The 22,475-nt window shown below is 39.4% G+C and overlaps 1 protein-coding gene across 1 annotated transcript; it reads right to left on the reverse strand.

Annotated features, from left to right (window-relative positions):
- Positions 1 to 185: 185 nt before the first annotated feature.
- hk1 (hexokinase 1) lies at positions 186 to 19,756 on the reverse strand. The gene is made up of 18 exons (XM_060872872.1): positions 19,493 to 19,756; positions 16,640 to 16,802; positions 10,969 to 11,117; positions 10,727 to 10,846; positions 8,364 to 8,459; positions 8,103 to 8,202; positions 7,645 to 7,828; positions 7,375 to 7,530; positions 6,995 to 7,228; positions 5,809 to 6,113; positions 5,062 to 5,210; positions 4,388 to 4,507; positions 3,832 to 3,927; positions 3,566 to 3,665; positions 3,218 to 3,401; positions 1,767 to 1,922; positions 1,393 to 1,626; positions 186 to 1,303 (listed from the first exon to the last, which is right to left on the reverse strand). The coding sequence occupies exons 1-18, from the start codon at positions 19,553 to 19,555 to the stop codon at positions 1,156 to 1,158; spliced, it is 2,757 nt and encodes a 918-aa protein (XP_060728855.1). The 5' UTR covers positions 19,556 to 19,756; the 3' UTR covers positions 186 to 1,155.
- Positions 19,757 to 22,475: the final 2,719 nt, after the last annotated feature.

The following is a 22,475-nucleotide window of genomic DNA, read 5'->3' on the forward strand; positions in this document are numbered from 1 at the left end:
TATGTCAATTTATTTATTTATTAATCAATTTATTTATTAAACGAATGAATCAATGATTGTACATTGAGTTATTAATTAGAAACATTAAGTGCACTGAAGTAAGTGAAGTAATGCATTATATCTATCAGATATTTATTTATTTATTTATTTATTTATTTATTTATTAAGGGACACAATCCGAGTCGTGGTTCATCAAAATAGTTTAATCATGTTCTTTTGTGTGACGTCTACATTTAAAAAATGAGTGGGACACTAGACCATGTAAGGCATGCATTCATCATACTACTGCACAGGTTCATTCACAGTAACTACACAGGATCACACAAACACCCATTCAGAGTACACACAATGACATTTACTGGAGATTTGCACCATTCTATTTGCGTGATCTATTTGCGTATTTACACAGCACACGGCACACGGCACACGGAACGCACGCTCACGGTTATCAACTACATTCACACAAGCAATATTGTAATACGGTCTGATGTAACTGTTTCAGCTTAAAGCTGTGTTTTAGAAAGGGTCAGATTACAAAGGCAAAAATTCTCCATTCTTATTTACCTCTTCAGGACTCGATCTGTCACCACTTTAATGTCAGCAAGCACTGCATCTTCATCTCACATGAACATGAACAGACTTTGTGAGCCTCACACTAGCCAGCTCAATGTTCAGGTAATAATCCTGATTCCCGAGAAATGCTAACAGATTTAAATTTGACCATCGAACAACTTACAACAACTCAAACCCTGTCATAGCTTTAATACTCTGACAACACATTGGTCAAATACAAAAATAAAATAAATAATATCTTCCTTTATTTATATATTATTGATCTTACCACTGTGCCTCGAATAGCTTCCCTTTTGTTACTATACATCTAAAAATGTTTACAGCAGAGTTAAAAAATCTTAGTATACTCAGCTATGAGGGATAAAACCCATTCTTAAAACACAGACCTACACGTAGACACTAACAGGGAGACACGGTGAATGGCTTACAGTTACAGTTAGTTGAAAATGGAGTGACAAGTGAAGTATGGAGGATCCCATGCTCTGGACTGAAAGTCCAGTAAAGCTCAGTTAGGGCTGCTAGGAAGAAGTGTTCAGCGCTCATTTAAAGCAAGAAGGGACTAGACGGTAATTCTGAACCTTCTCAGTTCTTTTGTTCTTGCTGACGTAGGCGGCATCCGACCGCGGTGATCAGCGCAGCACCTTTTCCGCTTCCGTCTTCTGAGAGCAGGAAATTTACATTGCACTTGGGCGCCAGTTCCTTCACAGTCTGGTGCATTATCCGGGAGAAACTAAACACAACGGCAAAGAATTTTTAGTTTTAATATGTAAAATATGTAACTAACCCAACACACTGCAACAAGCAGCTCTGGTTACTCACTGAGGATGGAGTTTGTAGAGTGTACCGTCCACACCCACAGTGATGTCCAGATGATCTAATCCTCGGTTCTCTCTGATTTTGTCCACGACGGCAGCCATTCCTGCACCGCAAATCTGTGCGGCTCTGCGAGACACGACGCCACACACTTCTTTAACGATGATACTGTCGTCGCACGTGCTGTCCAGACCCAAGTGCTGCAGGATGGATCTGACTTGCAGTAGCGCCAGACGGTCACTAGAGGAGGACACGACGCAAGGTTTACACAACAGCGATGCTACCAACTACTACTAAGTACTACATAATTTACATCGTACCTTACATAATACACAATAAGTCACAATAAGTACACACATGATAAGTCAAGTATATAATACCTCTCAATCTGCGACAGGAATTTGGTTTCAAAGATGCCCCTAGTCTTGAGAGTCTCTGAGATCTGTCCCCTGAACAAGAAGCCACGCTTTGTCAAATCGATGAGGATGTTTCGTACAATCTCGCCCAGGTACATCCCACTGCACATCTTCTCATATCTGGAAGCCAAATTCATCAAAAGTGTTAAGTGTTAAGTCGAATTCAAATTTTATGTCACATACACAACCATACACAGTACGCCATGTAGCGAAAAGTGAAAGTGACGTGACATACGGCTAACTATTGTGACCCATACTCAGAATTCTTTCTCTGCATTTAACCCATCCAAAGTGCACACACACAGCAGTGAACACACACACACACTGTGAACACACACCCGGAGCAGTGGGCAGCCATTTATGCTGTGGCGCCCGGGGAGCAGTTGGGGGGGTTCGGTGCCATGCTCAAGGCCCACAACCTTAGGGTTAGGAGTCAGACTCTCTAACCATTAGGCCACGACTTTCCCCAAAAAGCTTTTTACGACTGTCCTTGTTATATTAAAATAGCATAAACTTGTTAGTTAGTTAGTTAGTTAGCGTATGGAAATACAGTGATGTGATGATACGAATTAATGAGTTTGAGCTGAGTATGTTATTAAGTGCTAATTGTGCAACACAGAGCAAACTGATGTTCAGAAGAATGGATGTTAATGTTTTATCAGCCATTACATCTGAAATGAGGGTAGAATACCTGAATAATACAACAGCCACAGTACAGTTACAGCATAACAATCAATTCAGGTAGCTGTAACTGAAGTAGGATTTAACTCTTGACTTAGATCTTTATTTCCATCACTTGACATAGCCAAGGATTTCCTACATGCACCAAACACAGAAACCATTTCCAATCCAGTGACTATACACTGCTTTAGAAAGTTATCTGCTGTCACAAGGTTTGCTAAATCGCTGGACTAAAATAGAACCACACTATAAATTGGGTATCAGATATACACATTTCCATGAGGCAGAAATGTAAATAAATTTAAAATCTTTAAAATTGTCTTGACTAACTTTTCTTCTTTCAGCTGTTCCCTGTCGCCACAGCGGATCATGTGGTCTGCGTATTAGATTTGGCATGGGTTTTACGTCGGATGCCCTTCCTGACGTAACCCTCCCATTTTTATGGCACTGAGAGTTAACTTTTCAGTGACCGTGTTAGATCTCTGCCCGGGAATTGAACCCGGTCCGTGGCAACGAGCGCGCTCTTTATTTCACCAGGGGGCAAAAAAGAACTTCATTTCATTGGCTAGCTAAAAATATTGACACTGTATCTCAGAGCCAAAGGCTGAGACTATGACTAACTAACTAACTTCTATCTGTGTATTTGATTCCCTGATGCAAATCATTCATCATGATCATTCACCCGTTCTGCACAGATAGAGCAGATTCAGTATGTTATTTAAATAGAAAGGTACCTCTGTTTGCCAGGGTTGAGGGAGAGATCATCCACGTTTCGGTCGTACTGGGTCCTGATGTCATCCAGACAGCCGTTGTCTCCGAACGCACCCCACTCCATGTTCACACACATCCTGCCCTCGTCTCCGTCCACAGTCTCGATGTTCTTCATCTCTTCCATGTAACAGGCGTTACTTCCCGTTCCTGCAATAAAAAAAAAACATAGTGGGGTTAATTTTGTCATTAAATATAGGAGTTACATGCTGATAATTCCCAATAGAACAGACGGAAGTCCTCTTTCTTTAGAGGAAAAGAATGAACTCATCACACGGATTTGAATGTTATATTTATGAACCACGTTACTTTACCTGCGATAAGGCCGACCTCACATGTCGGTTCCTCATAGGCACAAGTCATCATGGTTCCCACTGTGTCATTAACCACTGCCACGACATCCAGGTCAAACTCCTGTAGATATCATACATACACACAACCGTTCAATACACGCATTTCATTAAAATTCTACAATACCCTAAGACCTGTACTAAAGTTGCCAAATATTTCCAAAAGTCAATATTTAGAAAAGTACTTCTAAGAATTTGACCATGTTGAACATTGTGCAGCTGGAACTCACCTCTCTCCTTTTAATTCCCTCTCTTAAGAGATTGACTACATCTTCACCTTCACAGTCTGTGGCCCTAAAGCCCTTGGTCCAGTTTACCAAGATGCCCTGCATTATAAACAAAACTGTGAAATCAGCTCAGAATAACAATGATGTGTCGCTATGGAAAGTGAAATATTTCTGTGACAGTCCTAGGGATATGGAAAAATAGATACCACTGAAGAGATAACCAATAAGCTAACCAAAAAGAATCTAAAAACTGTATAGAATGTGTTTAAACCCTTTAAAGCAGCGGTGTCCGCTCTTATCCACAAAGGGCCAGTATGGTGCAGGTTTTCATTCCAACCAAGCAGAAGCCGCACCAGCGTCTACTAAAAGCCAAGAACAACTGATTAATCAGGTGGAATCTGGTGTGGCTTCTGCTTGGTTGGTATAAAAACCTGCACCCACACCGGCCCTTTGTGGATAAGATCGGACACGCTTGCTTTACAGACTACGTTTGTAGAAAATGTGTTTCATACAGGAACAAATAAACTAAGGAGTCATTCTGGGATTGTAGGAAACTTACAGCATCGAGGCTGGTTTGTTTACAGGGGAAAGAGAAAGTGAAGCCCAAAGGAAGCCTTGCGTTCTTCATTCCCATGTAGTCCAAGAAGTCCGATATGCAGGTGACGATGTGATCAAAAAGCTACAAAAGATCAAGGAAGCATGTCATAAATCCATGACAATCAAATCTGTTCACTTAAAGCAAATATTGCTTGCATGCTTTGGGTCTGATTGGTTTCCTTTAGAAGGGAAGCGTCACTGTAAATCAGTACAAAGTTCCCCTGACTGATCAACTAATACCTATAACGGTATGACGGACTCTTCTGGATTGACGCCGCCCCTATCATAGAGCACAAGGGCATACTGAATGGTTTGCTGAGGACATAAATTATGTAAATTGTACGCTATTCCCTTCAAAGAGACCAGATCTAACCCCAAATTAAACAACTATGGAAGATTTTGGAGTGCTGTTTTAGGCTCAAAAACCATCATCAAATTTTTAAATTCCCATTTGAGGGAATATCTTTTGAAAGGATGGTGTTTAATCGCTTTAGTACAGATAAAGAGACTTAGAGAATCTGTGCCAAGTGAAATATAGCTGTTCTGCTGCCTGGATGTGATCAAATTTTCCTTTTAATCAGTCCTTAATTTGTTCATTCATTTTAATTTCTTATTATCATAGAAATAACTGCTCACCTCTTCTCCTGTTCCCTGCATCACCTCGATGGGAATGGCATAGATTTTGTTATGCATCTCCACAGTCCGTCTCTTCCCACTGCGGATTTTCACTAAGAGAACCCTAAAGTTTGTGCCTCCAAGGTCCAAAGCCAAGAAATCTCCATTTTCTATAAGATACGGATATAAGATACGGATACAACAGATATGAAGAAAATAACGTTTATGGATTTAAAAAAAAAAAAACTGGGGAAACCTGGAGGGATGATCTTGTGGGGAAAATGAAATGTGTGTGTGTGTGTATGTATGTGTGTGTGAGATCAGAAGTCAGGTGATTTAGAAGGAGTTAACAAGAGTAGATTCTGGGGTGTGTCGACCCTGGTGGTTATGTTTGAAGCACGTGGTGTATTCTGGGATTGCATGAACATGACAGATCTACTGGCTTGGCTCCGTTTCAGAAACCTTTCGGCCTTAATCAGGGTCAGGTGTGGGGATTTGGGTTCTTAAAATAATGTCATGTCCCTGTATTGAGTTCACTCAGGATTACAGTGTGCGGCATTGAGACGGGTCTAAAGAGCATTAAATGGGCAAGTGGGTGCAGGGCAGAAGAGACACCAGGACCGTATATTCGTCTAGTATGACATGATTACAAATCAATTTTGTGGCAAAATATTAGATACAAGCCATAAAGACACAGCTAGAGTAACAAACAGTAGCAATTCTGTGATTTTAAGTTCATGGCCCTGTGATTAAGGTACAGAATGTTACCTGTGCCATCTGGGGTGCTGCGCACGTACGTGGGCAGCATCTTCACTGTAGCTGTGCCATGGTTCTTCTTGCTCAGGCCGTGCAGGATCTCCGTGTGCATCCTCTTCTTCACCTCTAGCAGCTGCTCTTTGCTAAGGCGGAACTCCGCCAGCGTCTCGGTGATCTGACGTGTCTGATCAGCCAATCTATAGGCCCAGGCTGTTACCAAGGCGGCGCCTTTGCCGCTGCCACTCTCCGAAAGCAGGAAGCGAACGTCACACTCAGGCACCAGGCGCCGCACGGTCTTGTGAAGGCGACGGGAATATCTGAGACAGACATAGAGAAGAGTGGCTCTGAATAAGAGGGCATATAAATTATAAAGGCTTTCTGCTGCCCAGATCATCTGGACAACATTAAATATTATTTAAGGACAAGAGCAAATCAAATAAATGAAGTGCAAAGATAAAGCAGAAAAATACCAAGTATTTTCTGCATCATTTATGTAATGCCTTTAAGTTTCAACTCAATGATCTTAAACTGTGGTGTGGTTTGGTTTATACAGCACACTTTCTAAACAACTGTACTCTCTTCCGTTTCTTTTGTAAAGGTCATTAGTTCTCAAAGAGCTCTGCAGGGTTGGTGTCCGAATGTGAACACGCTTAGAGCTATAGAAAGTTTAAACAATTTAAAATCTAATATTGGCAAAACAAATTATATAAATGTGTCAAATCCAGTGTTGTTATCATTCAAACTAGGAAAATAATAATACCCATTTAGGGGGTGACACTTTTTCACTATAACAAAAATTATTGGTCCGACACTCCTAGGGAAGTCTTGTTATGGCATATAACCTTTGTTGTGAAACCGAAACTCTCTGAGGGTTTAAAAAAAACACCACGTGGTTCAGTGCACCATCCTGTTCAGGAAGACTGCCAAGTGCTCTGGCCAAGCGTGCTTGATACGTGATATTACTGAGTAGACACCTGTTCAGGCAACTGAGTCTGATGAAAAGAAATAGTCCTATTCTAAGCCCTGTAGAGTTCAGCCTGCCATGAGATATGTACTGTATGTTTTTGCCTTATTGTTAGAATTTGCCTTATTCTTGTGATTTTAGGAAGAGAGCAAATCCGTGAATTTGCATAGATTTAAACCTAAAAATTCAGGAATCATAAAACCTCTTAAAAGCATCAAGGAAGTAAATCCTTACTGTGGGTGCATCTTGTAGAGAGAACCATCGATGGCCACGGTCGTGCGGAGACGAGGGACATTCTTGTTGTCCTTCAGGCGAATCAGGATGGCACCCAGTGCAGAGGCGACGAGATTGGCTGAGCGGAAAGAAACGATCGCACACACGTGCTGCACGGCGATGCAGTCGTCTGATGATGGCTCTACTCCCAGACGGGTCAAAATTTCTTTGGCTTTCGTCAATCCCTCTTTACTCCTGGAAAACAGGATGAACATCAATGATGATTATTACAGAATAGAAAACAAAAACACACCCACTGTTCAGTGAGTAAGTTTTTAAATTAGAACGTTTTTTTTCTTCTATTAAATATGATAGCTGAAAATGAGTGATCTAAGACTTACTTCTCAATAGCAGAAACATGCTTTGTTTCAATTTTGCCTTTGGTCAGTAGTTCTGGTGTGATGCGGCCTTCAAACAGCAGCCCCTCTTTGGCCATCTTCACTAGGATGAGCCTCACCAGCTCCCCTATGTACATTCCACTCACCATCTTCTCAAACCTAAGACCAGAGAGAGAGCTTTACTCGTATCTTACCCGCTTATTCCCTCATAAATCAATACACTCGTCTCTCTCGTGTTTATTCAACTTTATATTGTGGTGTTCTTTGACTTACAGTTGTTTGCCAGGGTTGAAAGATCCACGGTCGATATCTCGATCAAACTCAGTGCGAATGTCCTCCAGCATGCCGTCATCCCCGAAGGCTCCCCACTCTGTGTTGATGCACATCCTGCCCTCGTCTCCCTCCACCAGGTCAATGTGTCTCATCTCCTCCATGTAGCACGCGTTAGTGCCCGTACCTGAGGGAAGACGGAAGAACAGCAACATGAGGCTTCCTTCTGTTCATCTGGCTTTTGCAGATCTGTGCTGATATGCTGACAGAGCCATGCTGGACTGAGTAATAACAGATAAAAATGTGATCTGAGAGAACGTTTAAGAAACATCAGTCCATATCTGATGTGTTTATGGATAAAGGGGTCATATAAAGAGGCCTTAAATTGTTGTGCTATGCTGCTGTGTACAACAATCACATAGAGACAGCTGTAACGACGTCTCTACCGATTGTTCTCTTACCAATGATCATCCCAACTTCACAGCGCTGGTCATCAAAGCCGCAAGTCATCATGGTTCCCACAGTGTCATTGACCACCGCCATGATATCAGCTTCGTAGTCCTGGAAACAGTATATATTCTTTTAAACCTATAGCACAGCTGGCTTAACGCATGTTCTTTTTTCACTCAGGACAAGTCAACCATACAGTACCTGGCTTACTGAGCCGAAACAGGATAACAGTATAACTCTATCCTGACTAATGTAATGTTAACAAAACTCACCCCTCGCTTTTTAATGGCTTTGTTCAGAAGCTTCACTACATCCATCCCCTCTACTCCACTGGCTTTGAAACGCTTTGTCCAGGTCAGCAAAACAGCCTAAAATAGAAAATATAAATTAGCACACTCTCTTAAATAGCTCAGTATCAGGACTTTGCTTGGACGTTATCTGCCAGAACGTTAGGGGGAGTTCCCGGCAGCGTATTGGTGTTACGTCTGTTGCTCGTCTTTACTCACCTGTTCCTAATTGTATAACGTGCCATGCCTATTTTTTTCCTCCGTGTTGCATGTAGCCTTGCAGAATCCTTGTCTTTTCTTGTTCTGTGTTGTTTTATGTACTCAGTTGCTTAGTTGGTATTTTTAGTGTTCGATTTGAAGTATTATGTTCCTAGTTCTCATGTTTTTTTATTAATAAACCGTGTTTGTTTGGTTATCCCTGCTTTTGGGCCTGGTTTTATCCTCACCATGGCTATTGCCATTACTGACGGAAGGACTCAAAATGCCACCACAGACCCAGACCCTCACCATGATCCTTCCTGCCCCTGGCTGCTGTCTCCTGGTTATGTAAAGCAGGTCAGGTGTGAGCGACATGCCCTGTGCGTTCTGACTAATCATATCAACACTTTCCTTAAGAATACTTCACTTTCCCAACTGGACCCCTTCTTGCGAAACTGAGCTCAGGCAAGCGTGTGTGTAACTTAACGGGATCTCAATGGGAAAACGAAATAAAGGCTACAGCAGTTTAGTTAGCTCGGAGAAACGCTCGACTAGAATAATAAAAAGGATTAAACATGAAACTGGAGGATAAATGAACTGCAAGTATCCTTAGATTTACTTGAAACTTTAGATTTGTTGAACAAGCATGTGTGTGTGATTTGTAGCCCAATTTGAACCTATACATGCACTGAGACTTGACAAAAATGTCATATCTATTAACCCCTAGAGGTCTGAAGCCTTTTTTAAGACCCTAAAGTTGTTTGACATGCCATGAACATTGTTCTTATTCCAGTTACCATTATAGCTATACCATTATAGCATATTAATAGCAAACCAAAACACAAGTTCTGCTACAATAATATATGTGTAATATATATTATCGTATGTAGAAATCATAATATCTAATATAATATATATATTAGCAGCATGCATGTATGTGTTTGTACGTTAGTAAGAAATCAAGTTTAAATGTGTTTAGTAAAAAAAAAAAAAATGGTAATAATTTGAGATGTTGAGGCGGGTCCATAAAACACATATTTAAGTATATTTTCAGGGCTGTTTTATGAGACCTGTGTTACAACATTATTATGAAAACCATCCTGTTCAGTAATTTACATAAAACTATACAATGATTATCATTTGTATGACACTTTTGGTTTAAGAAAGGCTATAAGCGAGGGATTGTCAACAGCCATGAATAGTGATGTAGTATCACACTTGGGAACACAATGACCAACCCCTAATGGGTCTATCAAGGTGGAATGCCACTGTGGAGGGTGTTTAGCACATTTACATTTACAGCATTTAGCAGACACCCTTATCCAGAGCGACTTAAATTTTTAACTAATTTTTATACAACTGAGCGTTAAGGGCCTTGCTCAGGGGCCCAGCAGTGGGAACCTGGTGGACGTAGGAATCAAACTCACAACCTTCCGATTGGTAGCCCAACACCTTAACCACTAGGCTACCACATTCCTACATGATGCGCAGATCATTACTGTCTGAATAGCGCACACTGTAAATGGGTGTATCTAGATGAACGCTAATGAGCTGAGACAGAAAAACAGTACCTGTCGATAATTTTCATGCATATCACACAAACAGAAAATATTTCTTTTCATTTTAAATCTGTCCATTTTAAAATACACATCTCAAGGTTTCTGCAGACATATTTCTCGTTTCTGTGCAACGGTGGAACGTTGAGTTTCGTTTCATTTTTACAACATGCTCCAGATAAAAATTCACAGAGCTGGAGGCAGCAGAAACCTGGACTATTTTAACTACACGAAAAAGAAATCAAAGAGGTGAATGAGAAGGTGAAGACCATAGACTCATAAGGGTTAAAACAGAAGCACCAAATTTATTATACCTTGTCGTTAGATGGGTAGCTTTGCTTAGATTTCTTGTGGAATTAACTAATTACTGATTGACACACAAATTGGCAAAAAAGTCCTAAGAACTTTGGTGCATCTCTGATAAGAGAACTGAGTAAAAGGAATATGATTCTTATCTAGTTATGCAATAGTGTTCTGAACAAGGGAGAAAATACAATATTTACTAGTTTCTAATAATTATTGGACTGCAACACATCAGATAACGTATCACAACATTAAAAGTAAAATTAAAAAGACTTTGGCTCCATCTTTTACCTCATCCAGTTTGGTTTGAGCACAAGGGAAAGAGAAGGTGAATCCCACGGGAAGTTTCTTATCCTTGATCTTTTGCTTTTCCATAAAGTCTCCCAGACATTCGGCAACATGGTCAAATAGCTGCAGAAGACACACAGAGGATAAACCCATAACACTTCCTTTAAAAAAAAACAAAAACAAATACACATTGTTCCATTTGATACTATACAGTAAGTACAGAGCGACAGAGAAATGATGCATACCCGTGTTCCACTGCCATGTATGATATCTTCTGGAGTCTCATAGTTCTGACTCTCCATCTGCACGGTTTGTTTCTTTTCATGTGAAACCTTCACTCGCAGGATTCGGAAATTAGAGCCTCCAAGATCCAGAGCGATGAAATCCCCCTTCTCTGTAATGTGGAGTCGGAAAATGTAAAAATGTGAGTACAGGAAAATATAAACCTTTTAATATATCATTACTTAGCTGAGACCATTATCAGAGATAATAAAGGAAAGGCCTCTCGTACATCTCTGTCTTGATGACAATGTGGTGATCTAGTGGTGTTATTCAGGAAATGTACTCCCAATGGAATGGAAGGCTAAATGATTAATGATTTGAGGTGTTGGCTATGCAGAGTTACAAAACAACAGCATTCTGTGGCAGGACTGAGGAAAGAACTAAACCTCTTGGCTCTAAACTGATACCTTAACAATGACAGAGAAAACGTGACTAATGAGACTGTCCGAACTCAAAAGAACAGTTGACAGAAATATTAGTGCAAGAATGTCTGCATGTTCTTGCTCAGTTCCTTCTCAGAGGTGCTTAGCGTGCCCAGACTTTCAATAGTATTTGTGCAGTACTTGTTGCTAAGCAACAACAAAAATCTGTGTTACCGGCTGTTTTGGCTTTTCTTCACACTGGATGTTGAGTTTCTTGGAGCTTGAAGATGACTGTGCTTATTTTAAGTCATATCATTTCATCTGTTATGAAATGTATTTCTATTTCCATTTATGTGTACTGTAATGTTAGAAAGTGACAGAAATACTGTGTGTGTGGAGGAATGAAAAAGGTTAACCAGCAGGCACTGAATCATGAAAATATAATCTGTATTATGTGAAATTATGTCACAATATTTAGACTGGCTGTTTCTGTTTTCTTAAATTCTCACTCACTCACTCATTTTCTACCGCTTATCCGAACTACCTCGGGTCACGGGGAGCCTGTGCCTATCTCAGGCGTCATCGGGCATCAAGGCAGGATACACCCTGGACGGAGTGCCAACCCATCGCAGGGCACACACACACTCTCGTTCACTCACGCAATCACACACTACGGACAATTTTTCCAGAGATGCCAGTCAACCTACCATGCATGTCTTTGGACCGGGGGAGGAAACCGGAGTACCCGGAGGAAACCCCCGAGGCACGGGGAGAACATGCAAACTCCACACACACAAGGCGGAGACGGGAATCGAACCCCCAACCCTGGAGGTGTGAGGCGAACGTGCTAACCACTAAGCCACCGTGCCCTCCTGTTTTCTTAAATTTTCATGTTAAATTATTTACTTTTGTATACATAAGTATTTGGCTGGACTGGTGGCCAAGGGATACATATCTAAGTATTTAAAATTATATACATTTATATAAATCACTCAAGTCATATGTAAAACTATATAATTGTAACGTGCACGGGCGGCTAAACGCGGGTCACTCCCGGATCTCCGCCTGAGGCTCATGTGAGGATCCAGTGCGCTGCATACTTTTATTACAAAAACATAGACTAAATAACTACATGAACCATAACATACATGACACCATGACTAACATAACAATCCTGCCAACATGAACATGGAGCGCACATGACATACAAAAAATGACCACCCCGAGACCTGGACAGACATATATAACACACTTAATCACAAACTAACAAGATACAGGTGACAAGACGGAAACAAGGTAAAGGCGTGGCACCACAAACATAGAAACAATAAACATGTGCACAAAAGGAGACCTGACAGCATGCCCTCCAGTGGTCTAGCTGGGGACTGACAAATCTCCTGACAATAAGCATATAAAATGCATGATTCTCAGCATGTCTTGTATTAAAGCCTCAACCAGAAACACACTCTCAACACATTCAAAATAACTGCTTTAGCCTTTGAGTAACTCAAAGTAGAGTTGACTCTGAAGTAAAAGCAGTACATCATTTCCTGTCCGGTGTCACCCAAATGAGGATGGGTTCTCTTCAGAGTCTGGTTCCTCTCAAGGTTTCTTCCTCATATCATCTCAGGGAGTTTTTCCTTGCCGCCGTCACCTCCGGCTTGCTCATTAGGGATAGGGATAGATATATAGTATTTTAAATTTATATTAAATTTTAAGTTTTTAAATTTAAACTTTAAAAATGTGTGTATTATTTTATTTATTTTTATTTTGTATTATTTCTATAATAAATAAACAATACATTTATATTTATTATTATTATTATATATTTATTTCTTTTTTTTCTCTCTTCTGTTTCAAAGTTCAAGTTCAAAGTGTTTATTGTCATATGCACAGACATAAAGCATGTTTCCTTGCACAATGAAATTCTTACTTTGCCGTCCACACTTTCTATACTTCTGTAAAGCTGCTTTGAGACAATGTGAATTGTTGAAAGCGCTATACAAAAAAATACATATAATTTTTGAATTTGAATTTAGAAGTGATGTTTCACCAGTTCCTGATTTAAATCACGTATTAAACATCAGAAACTATTTCTGTTCCACAACCACGATAAACAGTCACTTAGGGTCGTTTACAGCTGAATAAATTATGTCTTGGGATACAACAGAATAACAGTGACAGCAAAGTCAGAGACGCTGTCTGTTCTTACATTGCTCTTCTGGTGTGAATGAGTCCTTGTAGTGACATATCATATCATGACATATTATAGTGTTCAAAATAGACTTTGTCACCAAGCACGTGGATGACACCTTCACTTATTATGTCTTGTTTGGGTTGTGCTCTTTTTTTTTCTCAATCCCTTGGTCTAAAGTGAAATTGAAGCAGTGATATCAGCCCAACATTAGACATCCTGGAATATTCTTTTACTCATGCTCTGTACTGAAATCTCACGCTGATAATGAAGTGTAAATGAATCGTTGGAATGCAAACCAAGTCCCAAGTGTGTGAAACATTGGATCTGAAATTGTGCTCTCTCTCTTGTTCACTATTTACTAAAGAGACTGTTCTGCAGACACATTATACAGGGCAGCAGTAAGGGAAACTGAGTGTTCCTGGTAACATGTCACTGTGTCCTGCTGTTACAAACAGAATTCAAACATGATAAGTTATCGAGTACCTAAACAACACAAAATACAGACGTATTAAAATGTTACTTCTCTGCAAAACTAATAAGAAATACCAAAATTTCTATATCAGTTTCTATATCAGATTTAAAGTGCATGGTGGTTAATAATATCGCAAAATATATTTTGTCCACTGAGAATTTTAAATTACAAAACATTACAAAATGGTGGCACCCCAATTAAGGTGTTGCACGGTGAATAGGGAACGAGTTCAGACATGGGACTAGACTCCTGCGGGAGCCATACTTGGCCTTTACAATGGCCTAATCATCATACTTTACTATTATAGACTCATTTTGCTTTTAGTTTACTGTTACCTGATATCACAAAGGAGCCTCTTGGTCTATTAAAAGAAAGTGAATGACCGTGAATGCGTTCATATGTCAAGCATCTATTGTTCATATCTTGATATCTCCACTCCAAAAAGCCTCCTAATACAGAGAGTGTGGCAGCCTCATAAACACCCAGGTAGTTGTACTATATATAGTATTGTATAAAGTGTTAAACAGTCTGCTATACCTTCATTACGCAGTAAAGATTTCCTTTACACCGTCATATGATCAGTTCTTCAATCCATTCTAAAGTAGCACCAGCTCAGTCTTGCTTGTGATGCATGAGACCTATACGTGTGTCTTAAAGTCTTCACAAACATTGCATCATAGCATTTAACACAGTTTATCGGCATTATGAGTGCTTTTGGGGAGACTGCATTTGCACTTGTGTGTGACTGCCAAATAAAATGATTGAAATTCAAAATAAACTTGAAGAAGAAGCCTTTATTTTGTCACATATACATTACAGGACAGTGACATTCTTTCTTCACATATCCCAACTTGGAAGTTAGGGTCAGAGCACAGGGTCAGCCATGATACAGCACCCCTGGAGCAGACAGGGTTAAGGGCCTTGCTCAAGGGCCCAACAGTGGCAGCTTGGCAGTTCTGGGGCTTGAACCCCAAATTCTTCAATCAACAACATGGAGCCTTAACCGCTTGAGCCACCACTTAATGAGGAGGTAGTGGCTGAAGTACTTAAATTATTTTTTCTTTCCAGTTCTCACCATTGTCCCTGGTAAAAGCTGATATTCACAAGGAATTGCACTTTATATAAATTCCTTTTTTACTGTAAGTAAAAGTTTTTACTGTAAATTACTGGTTTATCTGGATTGCCTTTTGGATGAAAATTTAAACTTAATAAACAAGTTCAACAACTCACTGACTTTTTTCATACATTTCATTTCTATTATTTATTTTTATTCTTTTTTTTGTAAGGGAGACGTTCAAAGTAAGAATTTTATTGTATGGTCTAAATAACTATGTTTTCACTGTGCACATGACAATAAACCTCTTGAATCTTGACTCTAAATTAATTCTAAATTAATGATGTGTGGGATGGCGCACGTTCAATGCATATATGGCAGGTGGAAACTGGGAAATCTGTGACATAACTACACTCTGCTGTAGGTCATGAATGCTGGTGTAAAAGCATTAGTGTTTATTATCCAGGAACATTGAACAGTGATTTCAGAGCTGCTATGCCTTTTGTGCCACAGGGTTTGTAGTTTGTTGAATTTGTACACATTTATCATTTATATATATTATTTTTTATAATCACACTGGACATATAAACATGTTTAATTGTTAAAGGCTAAGAACGATCAGAAGCATGTACTCATACCAGTATGCAATAAAGTCTGTCTGCCTGCATGAGCAGCATAAAAATTATTTGTCACTCAGTTTACAATAACAGATATACTTGCTCAGCCGGTTTTCCCAACAGCCCAGTTTCCCTCAGGAAAAAGGAAATGTTTATACAACAAGTGTAAAGAAAGGGTCTTGGGCACCTTGGAGTGATAATGAATCATTTTATTGTATGTCCCCATTATTAGTCAAGCCGTAACACATAATTGCTACAAATTGTGCTGCAAGATTCATCGACTGAATGAAGCAGTTATGAGTTAAGGGCCTTGCTCAAGGGCCCAGCAGTAGCTGATACTTAATACTTATATATACAAAAGAAGTATCAGTAGCTTGAAGGTCATGGGATTTGAACTTCCATTCAGTAGTCCAACATCTTAAACACTGAGCCACAGTAGATTCTAGCTTATACTGATGAGCTGTTTGGTCTACTCTTGAAAATCAGTTAGTGTGCCTACAAATGCCTTTTGTCCTTGGTCCTCAAAAATCAATTAGGGTTAACATATGGTTTTACATATTGTTTCTAATTGGAATCCATGCTCCATTTATTTATACACGAAGAGGATGGCAGCAGTGTAGTGTACACTCATTCATTCACTCATATGCATGTTATTAAATTGTTATACACTACATGAGCTAATGTTTGTGGACACATGATCATCACACCCAATTATGGGTGTGATGATCATGTGTCCACAAACATTAGCTCATGTAGTGTATAACCCTTTAATAACATGCATATGAGTCTCTTGTGGCTGAATGGCCACAAAAGCACATGTAGATATAGTCAAGTGTCCACAAGCTTTTTGCCATATAGTGTATGAAGATAATACTTAATGTAATGTAATAATTGTCTGTGATTTTTTTTTTTATTTATGTGAAAACTCTCACCTGAACCATCAGGGATGGACCTGACGAAGGTGGGCAGCATCTTGACGGCGGCTGTGGCGTTGGTGTCACGGCTCAGCCCTTTCACAAGCTCCCTTCGGAAACGGGCCATGATGTCTCGCAGCGTCTCATCAGAGAAGCGCATGGAGTACAGGTACTTATCAATCTATCACAGAAAACAGGATAAAAGCAAGTGGATTGTTATTAAGATTATTACATTGTTATGATATTAAGTGATATTTATAAGCAATTACGTTTTAGTACCAGACCTTCAAACTGATACAAAGCATAAATCAGTATATACGATATATAATTATACATAAATACATATTTGTGTATATATGTATATATAACAGGGAAAAAATATCTTCTGGCATTGCATGGTATTCTGAAAAAGCACCCATGTTGGCTTGTAGGTTATGCTAAATTTAAAAATGATTCAATGAATTTAATCTGTTTTGTTCTAAAATGGACGGGGCACGGTGGCTTAGTGGTTAGCACGTTCGCCTCACACCTCCAGGGTTGGGGGTTCGATTCCCGCCTCCACCTTGTGTGTGTGGAGTTTGCATGTTCTCCAAGTTTCCATGGGGGGTTTCCTCCGGGTACTCCGGTTTCCTCCCCCGGTCCAAAGACATGCATGGTAGGTTGATTGGCATCTCTGGAAAATTGTCCGTAGTGTGTGATTGCGTGAGTGAATGAGAGTGTGTGTGTGTGCCCTGTGATGGGTTGGCACTCCGTCCAGGGTGTATCCTGCATTGATGCCCGATGACGTCTGAGATAGGCACAGGCTCCCCGTGACCCGAGGTAGTTCGGATAAGCGGTAGAAGATGAATGAATGAATGAATGTTCTAAAATGATCTCTAGACACTTCTTAGTCGTTCTAACATCTTTTCACCATAGTGAGATATCTAATGGTAGGCCATCATGTTGGCAGTTGGCCTCACATCTCACAAACAGATGACACTTGAAACAAGCAGCGCTGCGTCTCACAGCGTAGAGATGAACCGATAGGACAATCAGACACTAAAAACTAATGAGAATTTATTCTACAAATTGTTGGAATATATAAATAATACATACAAATTACATTCATTTAATGATTTAGTAGATCCTTTGAAATCAGCCAGCTTGGTTGTGCTGATTCATGTTACCTTTGTGTGTTGTAGTAATAGGGATTTCTCTGTCTTGGTTGCTATGGGGGACTCAGGCAGGGTTCTGCGTAATAGGTCATTGGAGATAAATGTGATTTTGTGGGTTTGGAAAATCCGTATTTTATAAAATGGCACGACTGTTTGAAAGACAGCCAGGTCAGGCCTGTAATTTTCAGCTTGTTCAAACATATTTAGATAGGACAGTGCGTAAAGTGAGCTGTTGCACAAGTACAGCGTTTTCAAACTAACATAGAAATAAAGGCATTAAAATGAGCGATCACTGGATAAAAGTAAACAAATGCTACTATACAACATTTAGAAAAAAACAAACGCTACCAAGTCTACATTGTATGCTCAGACTGGGCTAGAATTCTGCAACACCACTAAATATTGTATACAGAAAATGCAATAAATAATCTAAAATGGGTTTTCTCTCTCTCTCTCTCTCTCTCTCTCTCTCTCTCTCTCTCACGTTTTATTTGAGGACAAATATTGATAAAGGTTACATTGCTACCTTGGTGCAACATCCATCATTTGAAAGCACGTGCATAATTTATATTGATTTCTAATTTATATTTAAATGGGACTGTAATTATTATGAGAAGAACAGTTTCTTCACCTAGACGTCTGTGAAAAAGAACTGCCAGATATTATATTGTAATAAAAAAATGATGAGAGAGAGAGAGAGAGAAGATGGTGGCACCCTGGTGGTCAGAAGCTAGGAGTGGACTTTCCTGCAGCTAGTCACGTTCATCCTGCCTGTTGTCATGGTAACCTCGGATCCTTTAGCCAATTACCTCTGTAATTAGCATTACTGGGTGTATATTCAGTATTTATACACACATATATAACAATATAAAATATTTTCCTGGGGGGGGGGGGGGGGTTAAAACTACCCCTTCGTCTGTCACACCTACTTTAGTTTAAGTTTAGTTCATTCGATAGAGGATGTCAGTCACACTACGTTTGCTAATTTATCGGCTAACAAACAAACAAACAAACAAACAAACGACGTCTTGTTGTTTGTGCAAACAAAATGTAATTTTATACATCTTCTAGAGACAAATATCAAATTTCTCTCACGCCGTCAAACGTTTGTCGGCCGTCACAGTTAACAAACTGTAACATGTAGTGAAGAAAAGACGGATTAAATAGTAACGTTTGAGTTCTTTGCTAGAGCTTCACTACAAAACTAGCCTCGCTTCAGATTAGCATACTATTCCCTTGAGGCTAGTCACACACACACACACACACACAGAGTGTTAGGGGGAAGGAGAGCGACATTCTGCTGAAATTCAATACTCCACATGAGGGAGGAGGGGGTTAGTGTTCCTCATTCCCTACATAGCAAACTATACAGCGACGATAGAGATGGAAAACAGCCAGCACGGTCGCCATCTAAACTCATTGACATCCACATCCTTATTTCAAGGACAATGCAGCACAGGGCCGTGATCAGTGATGTTCCTGTGTGTCGCTACCCACGTACGCTCTCAAACGTCATCGTCACGTAGCATCAGACGTGGAGAAAGATGTACGTGAGGCAGAGCGCATCTCAGCACTCACTCTCACACACACGCGCACACACAAACACATACACACACACACATACACATACACACACACACACACACACACTCCAAAACACACTTGGGTGTCAGATGATGCCACGTGTCTTACAGGTCACCACGTTACAGACACTCACCTTTTTGACCTGGTCATCCTTCAGCTCAGTGAAGTAGTAGGCCAGAAGCTGTGCTGCTATCATCCTGCTCCACTATTGTAGGGAAACAGAAATGGAAAAGGAAGTGAAGGTCCTTTAACAACGAGGTGTTCTGTGGCTCAGTGGAAACTGGTTTAAATGCTAAAAGCCAGCATGTAGACTTCGTTATAAGTGTAATATCTGTATTCTGTTTCTCCTCTCAGCATGTAATGAGCTTAGAGGAGATGCAGCACGGGCTGGGATGGGGACTGGGGGGTAAAAGCCCTGCCTACTTCCTGCTTTGCTATTGGCTAAGCTTGAAGTGCAGACTTACAGTCAAGTCTCCACCCATTTCTTTCCTTCTCTGGCACTCACACACTCCCCCTCCCTTTCTTTCTCACTCTCCTTCCTCTCATCTATTTCCTTCTCTTCTCTTCCTGGTCTACCTCTCTCTCATCAGAGGAGGGACGGGGAACGTCACGTAGTGCACATTCACGGTACGTCATTGGTTAGAAGGATCTGATGGAGCATTATCAAGCTCCAAGCTCTCCTCCATGCAGTGAAGGACAAGCCTGTTGGAGGTTATTAGAGGCGAGCCTTCAACAAATTCTGCACCTTCTGTTCAGTAAAGCTATCTATGGCAACACAATCCATATCAGTGAATGGTTTTCTCCACTTTCTGTTTCTTCTTGAATCTTATGAACCAACTTTACAAGTGTGATGTGTTTACTAGAGTGTAAAGATCAAGTTACGCCTGTCAAAAGGTTAAGAAGAAAGGGAAATAACAGCTGCTATTCAAAAACAAGAGAACGAGGCTTGCTTGAGATGAAGCTTGTTCCCAGAAAGGAGCACACAAAAAGAAAAGCAGGAGCAGCTGCCAGCTACTGTATCACACCAAACATGCTCAAAAATGACCAATATTATCTTACGTTTTAGAGTATTATCTTATTATATTATATTACATTTACATTTACGTCATTTGGCAGACGCCCTTATCTAGTGTCTATCATTGGATACATTAACTCTGGTTCACTAGGTTACAGAGTTAAGATACCATGAGTTTAAAACATTGTTCAAAGATTTTTTTATTTTTTTAATTTTTTTAATATATATACATACACATACATACATACATACATACACACATACACACACACATACATACACACATACATACATACACACATACACACACATACATACATACAAGAAACAGGGAGGAAGTGCTAGTTCAAGTGTGAAACGCCTATTATCGCCACATAATGCAAAATGTATTAAAAGTCTTATCAAAAAGGTGAAAACCAAAATTTTAATAGTAAAGTTTATGGTTCACAATTTAAAAATACTGATTATATTTATAGCCCAGGAGAAGCGCACTTGTAATAAGATGAGTAAGATTATCTCATTGTCGTTGTCTCATGCCATTAGTCTCATTAATTCCTTATCTTTTTGTCATTTGCCTTTAGAGATAATGTTAGCAAGGTCTATTAAAAACCAAGAACAACTTTTTTTTTTTAGCATATAGAGGCTATGGCTAACCCCACATTTACACAAATCTTACCAAACAGTATCATATTCATTTCCCATTCCTATTGTTACCCTAATAAGCTTATGGCATTAATTCCACAGGGCAGTTCTTTGATATTCCTGTTCTTTCTGTTTTATAAACTACACTCGTGCTCTCAGTGTTTTATTCAGACATCAGTGAAATCACAGTCAATAGTGAAATCATGTGTAATAAAAAAATTAGTCATTGTAGCACGTGACATATGTCATCATGATTTACAATAAATCCCTAGAAATCCATTTCCTCTGAATCATTTCCTGTACCATTACGGAGTGTTAACTAGAAAATCATTGACTAAATGGAGGTAAGTAATTACAAAGCCAGTGACAGCTCACAGTTTGAGAATGTTTATTGTGTTTGCACAGATATGATTTGGTCAAAAACCAGATTGATGAAACTATCTGAATTTTTCAGTAACCCGGATGGTGTAACAAGTGAGTAAAATACCCATTCAGGCTTACTGGCAGAAATGAAATGAAATGTCGTATGCAAACAAATCAGTCTAACAAGTAAACTGAATTTTTAATTCTCTTGGTTCTTTTAGAGATAGATAGCCAGTGCTTCAGGTGTTTCCCAGATACTAAACAATCTCAGAAAAACAGCCATGTGTTTTGTTCCAAGCACCAGTTTCATTCTGCGTAGTCTGTTTTTGAACATTTTTAAATTAAAAGAATTAAATTAAATAATTAATTATTGATTAAAATTAATAAAACTGATTACAATTAATTATCATTAATTACAATAATAAATCCAGAATAGGAGCATATTTTTTAAATACAATAAACAGCACCTCGTCTTTGGTGGTTTAATTCTAACTGCTGATTTAAACAGCAGGAATATGAATGTAACTGTAAATATTTTCAACAAATACTTGTAATACTCATAACTGCAATATAACAAGGAAAAACAAAAAAAGAAATTAGCAAAGCCAGTGATTCTCTACAATTATCATTAATTACATATGAAGCAGTTGTCATTAATTACATAAAGATCAGAAAGGACAGCAAGTTCAGCTTCATTTGTATTAAATGTTATATGGATTGTTTTGAGGTCAAGAAATAATCTGCACATATTGAATTATTGAATAGCCAGAAGCTATGAGCTGCTAAAACAGACCCACTGATTGACTGGTATACATTTCCTACCACTGCTCTAATTTACACAACGACTCAAATAAAATGAGCAATTAGGTGAGTTTTAGAGTAAGGTCTAATAAGCAGCATAGACACACAGAGCATATATACGTACATGGGGTAAAATCTCTATTTTCTCATCTGTATCCATGGTTGAAGACTGGTAGTCCAAGACATAGATTAGATAATCGCAAAGTCAGGGTGAACCAATTTGCCCGTTGAGATAGGATTCAAAGGGATTTAAGCAACAGCACTTACATAATCAAACGGTGCCAACAGGATTTTT

The sequence above is a fragment of the Tachysurus vachellii genome, chromosome 6 (assembly GCF_030014155.1).
Source record: "Tachysurus vachellii isolate PV-2020 chromosome 6, HZAU_Pvac_v1, whole genome shotgun sequence".
In the NCBI taxonomy this organism is placed as follows: Eukaryota; Metazoa; Chordata; class Actinopteri; order Siluriformes; family Bagridae; genus Tachysurus; species Tachysurus vachellii.

Coding starts and splice junctions, on each gene's coding strand:
- hk1 (XM_060872872.1), bottom strand. CDS start 19,555: ATGATAGCAGCACAGCTTCTGGCCTACTACTTCACTGAGCTGAAGGAT. Junction 3,928..4,387: donor AACAAACCAGCCTCGATGCT/GTAAGTTTCCTA, acceptor TTTATAATGCAG/GGCATCTTGGTAAACTGGAC. Junction 1,304..1,392: donor CTCTACAAACTCCATCCTCA/GTGAGTAACCAG, acceptor CGTTGTGTTTAG/TTTCTCCCGGATAATGCACC.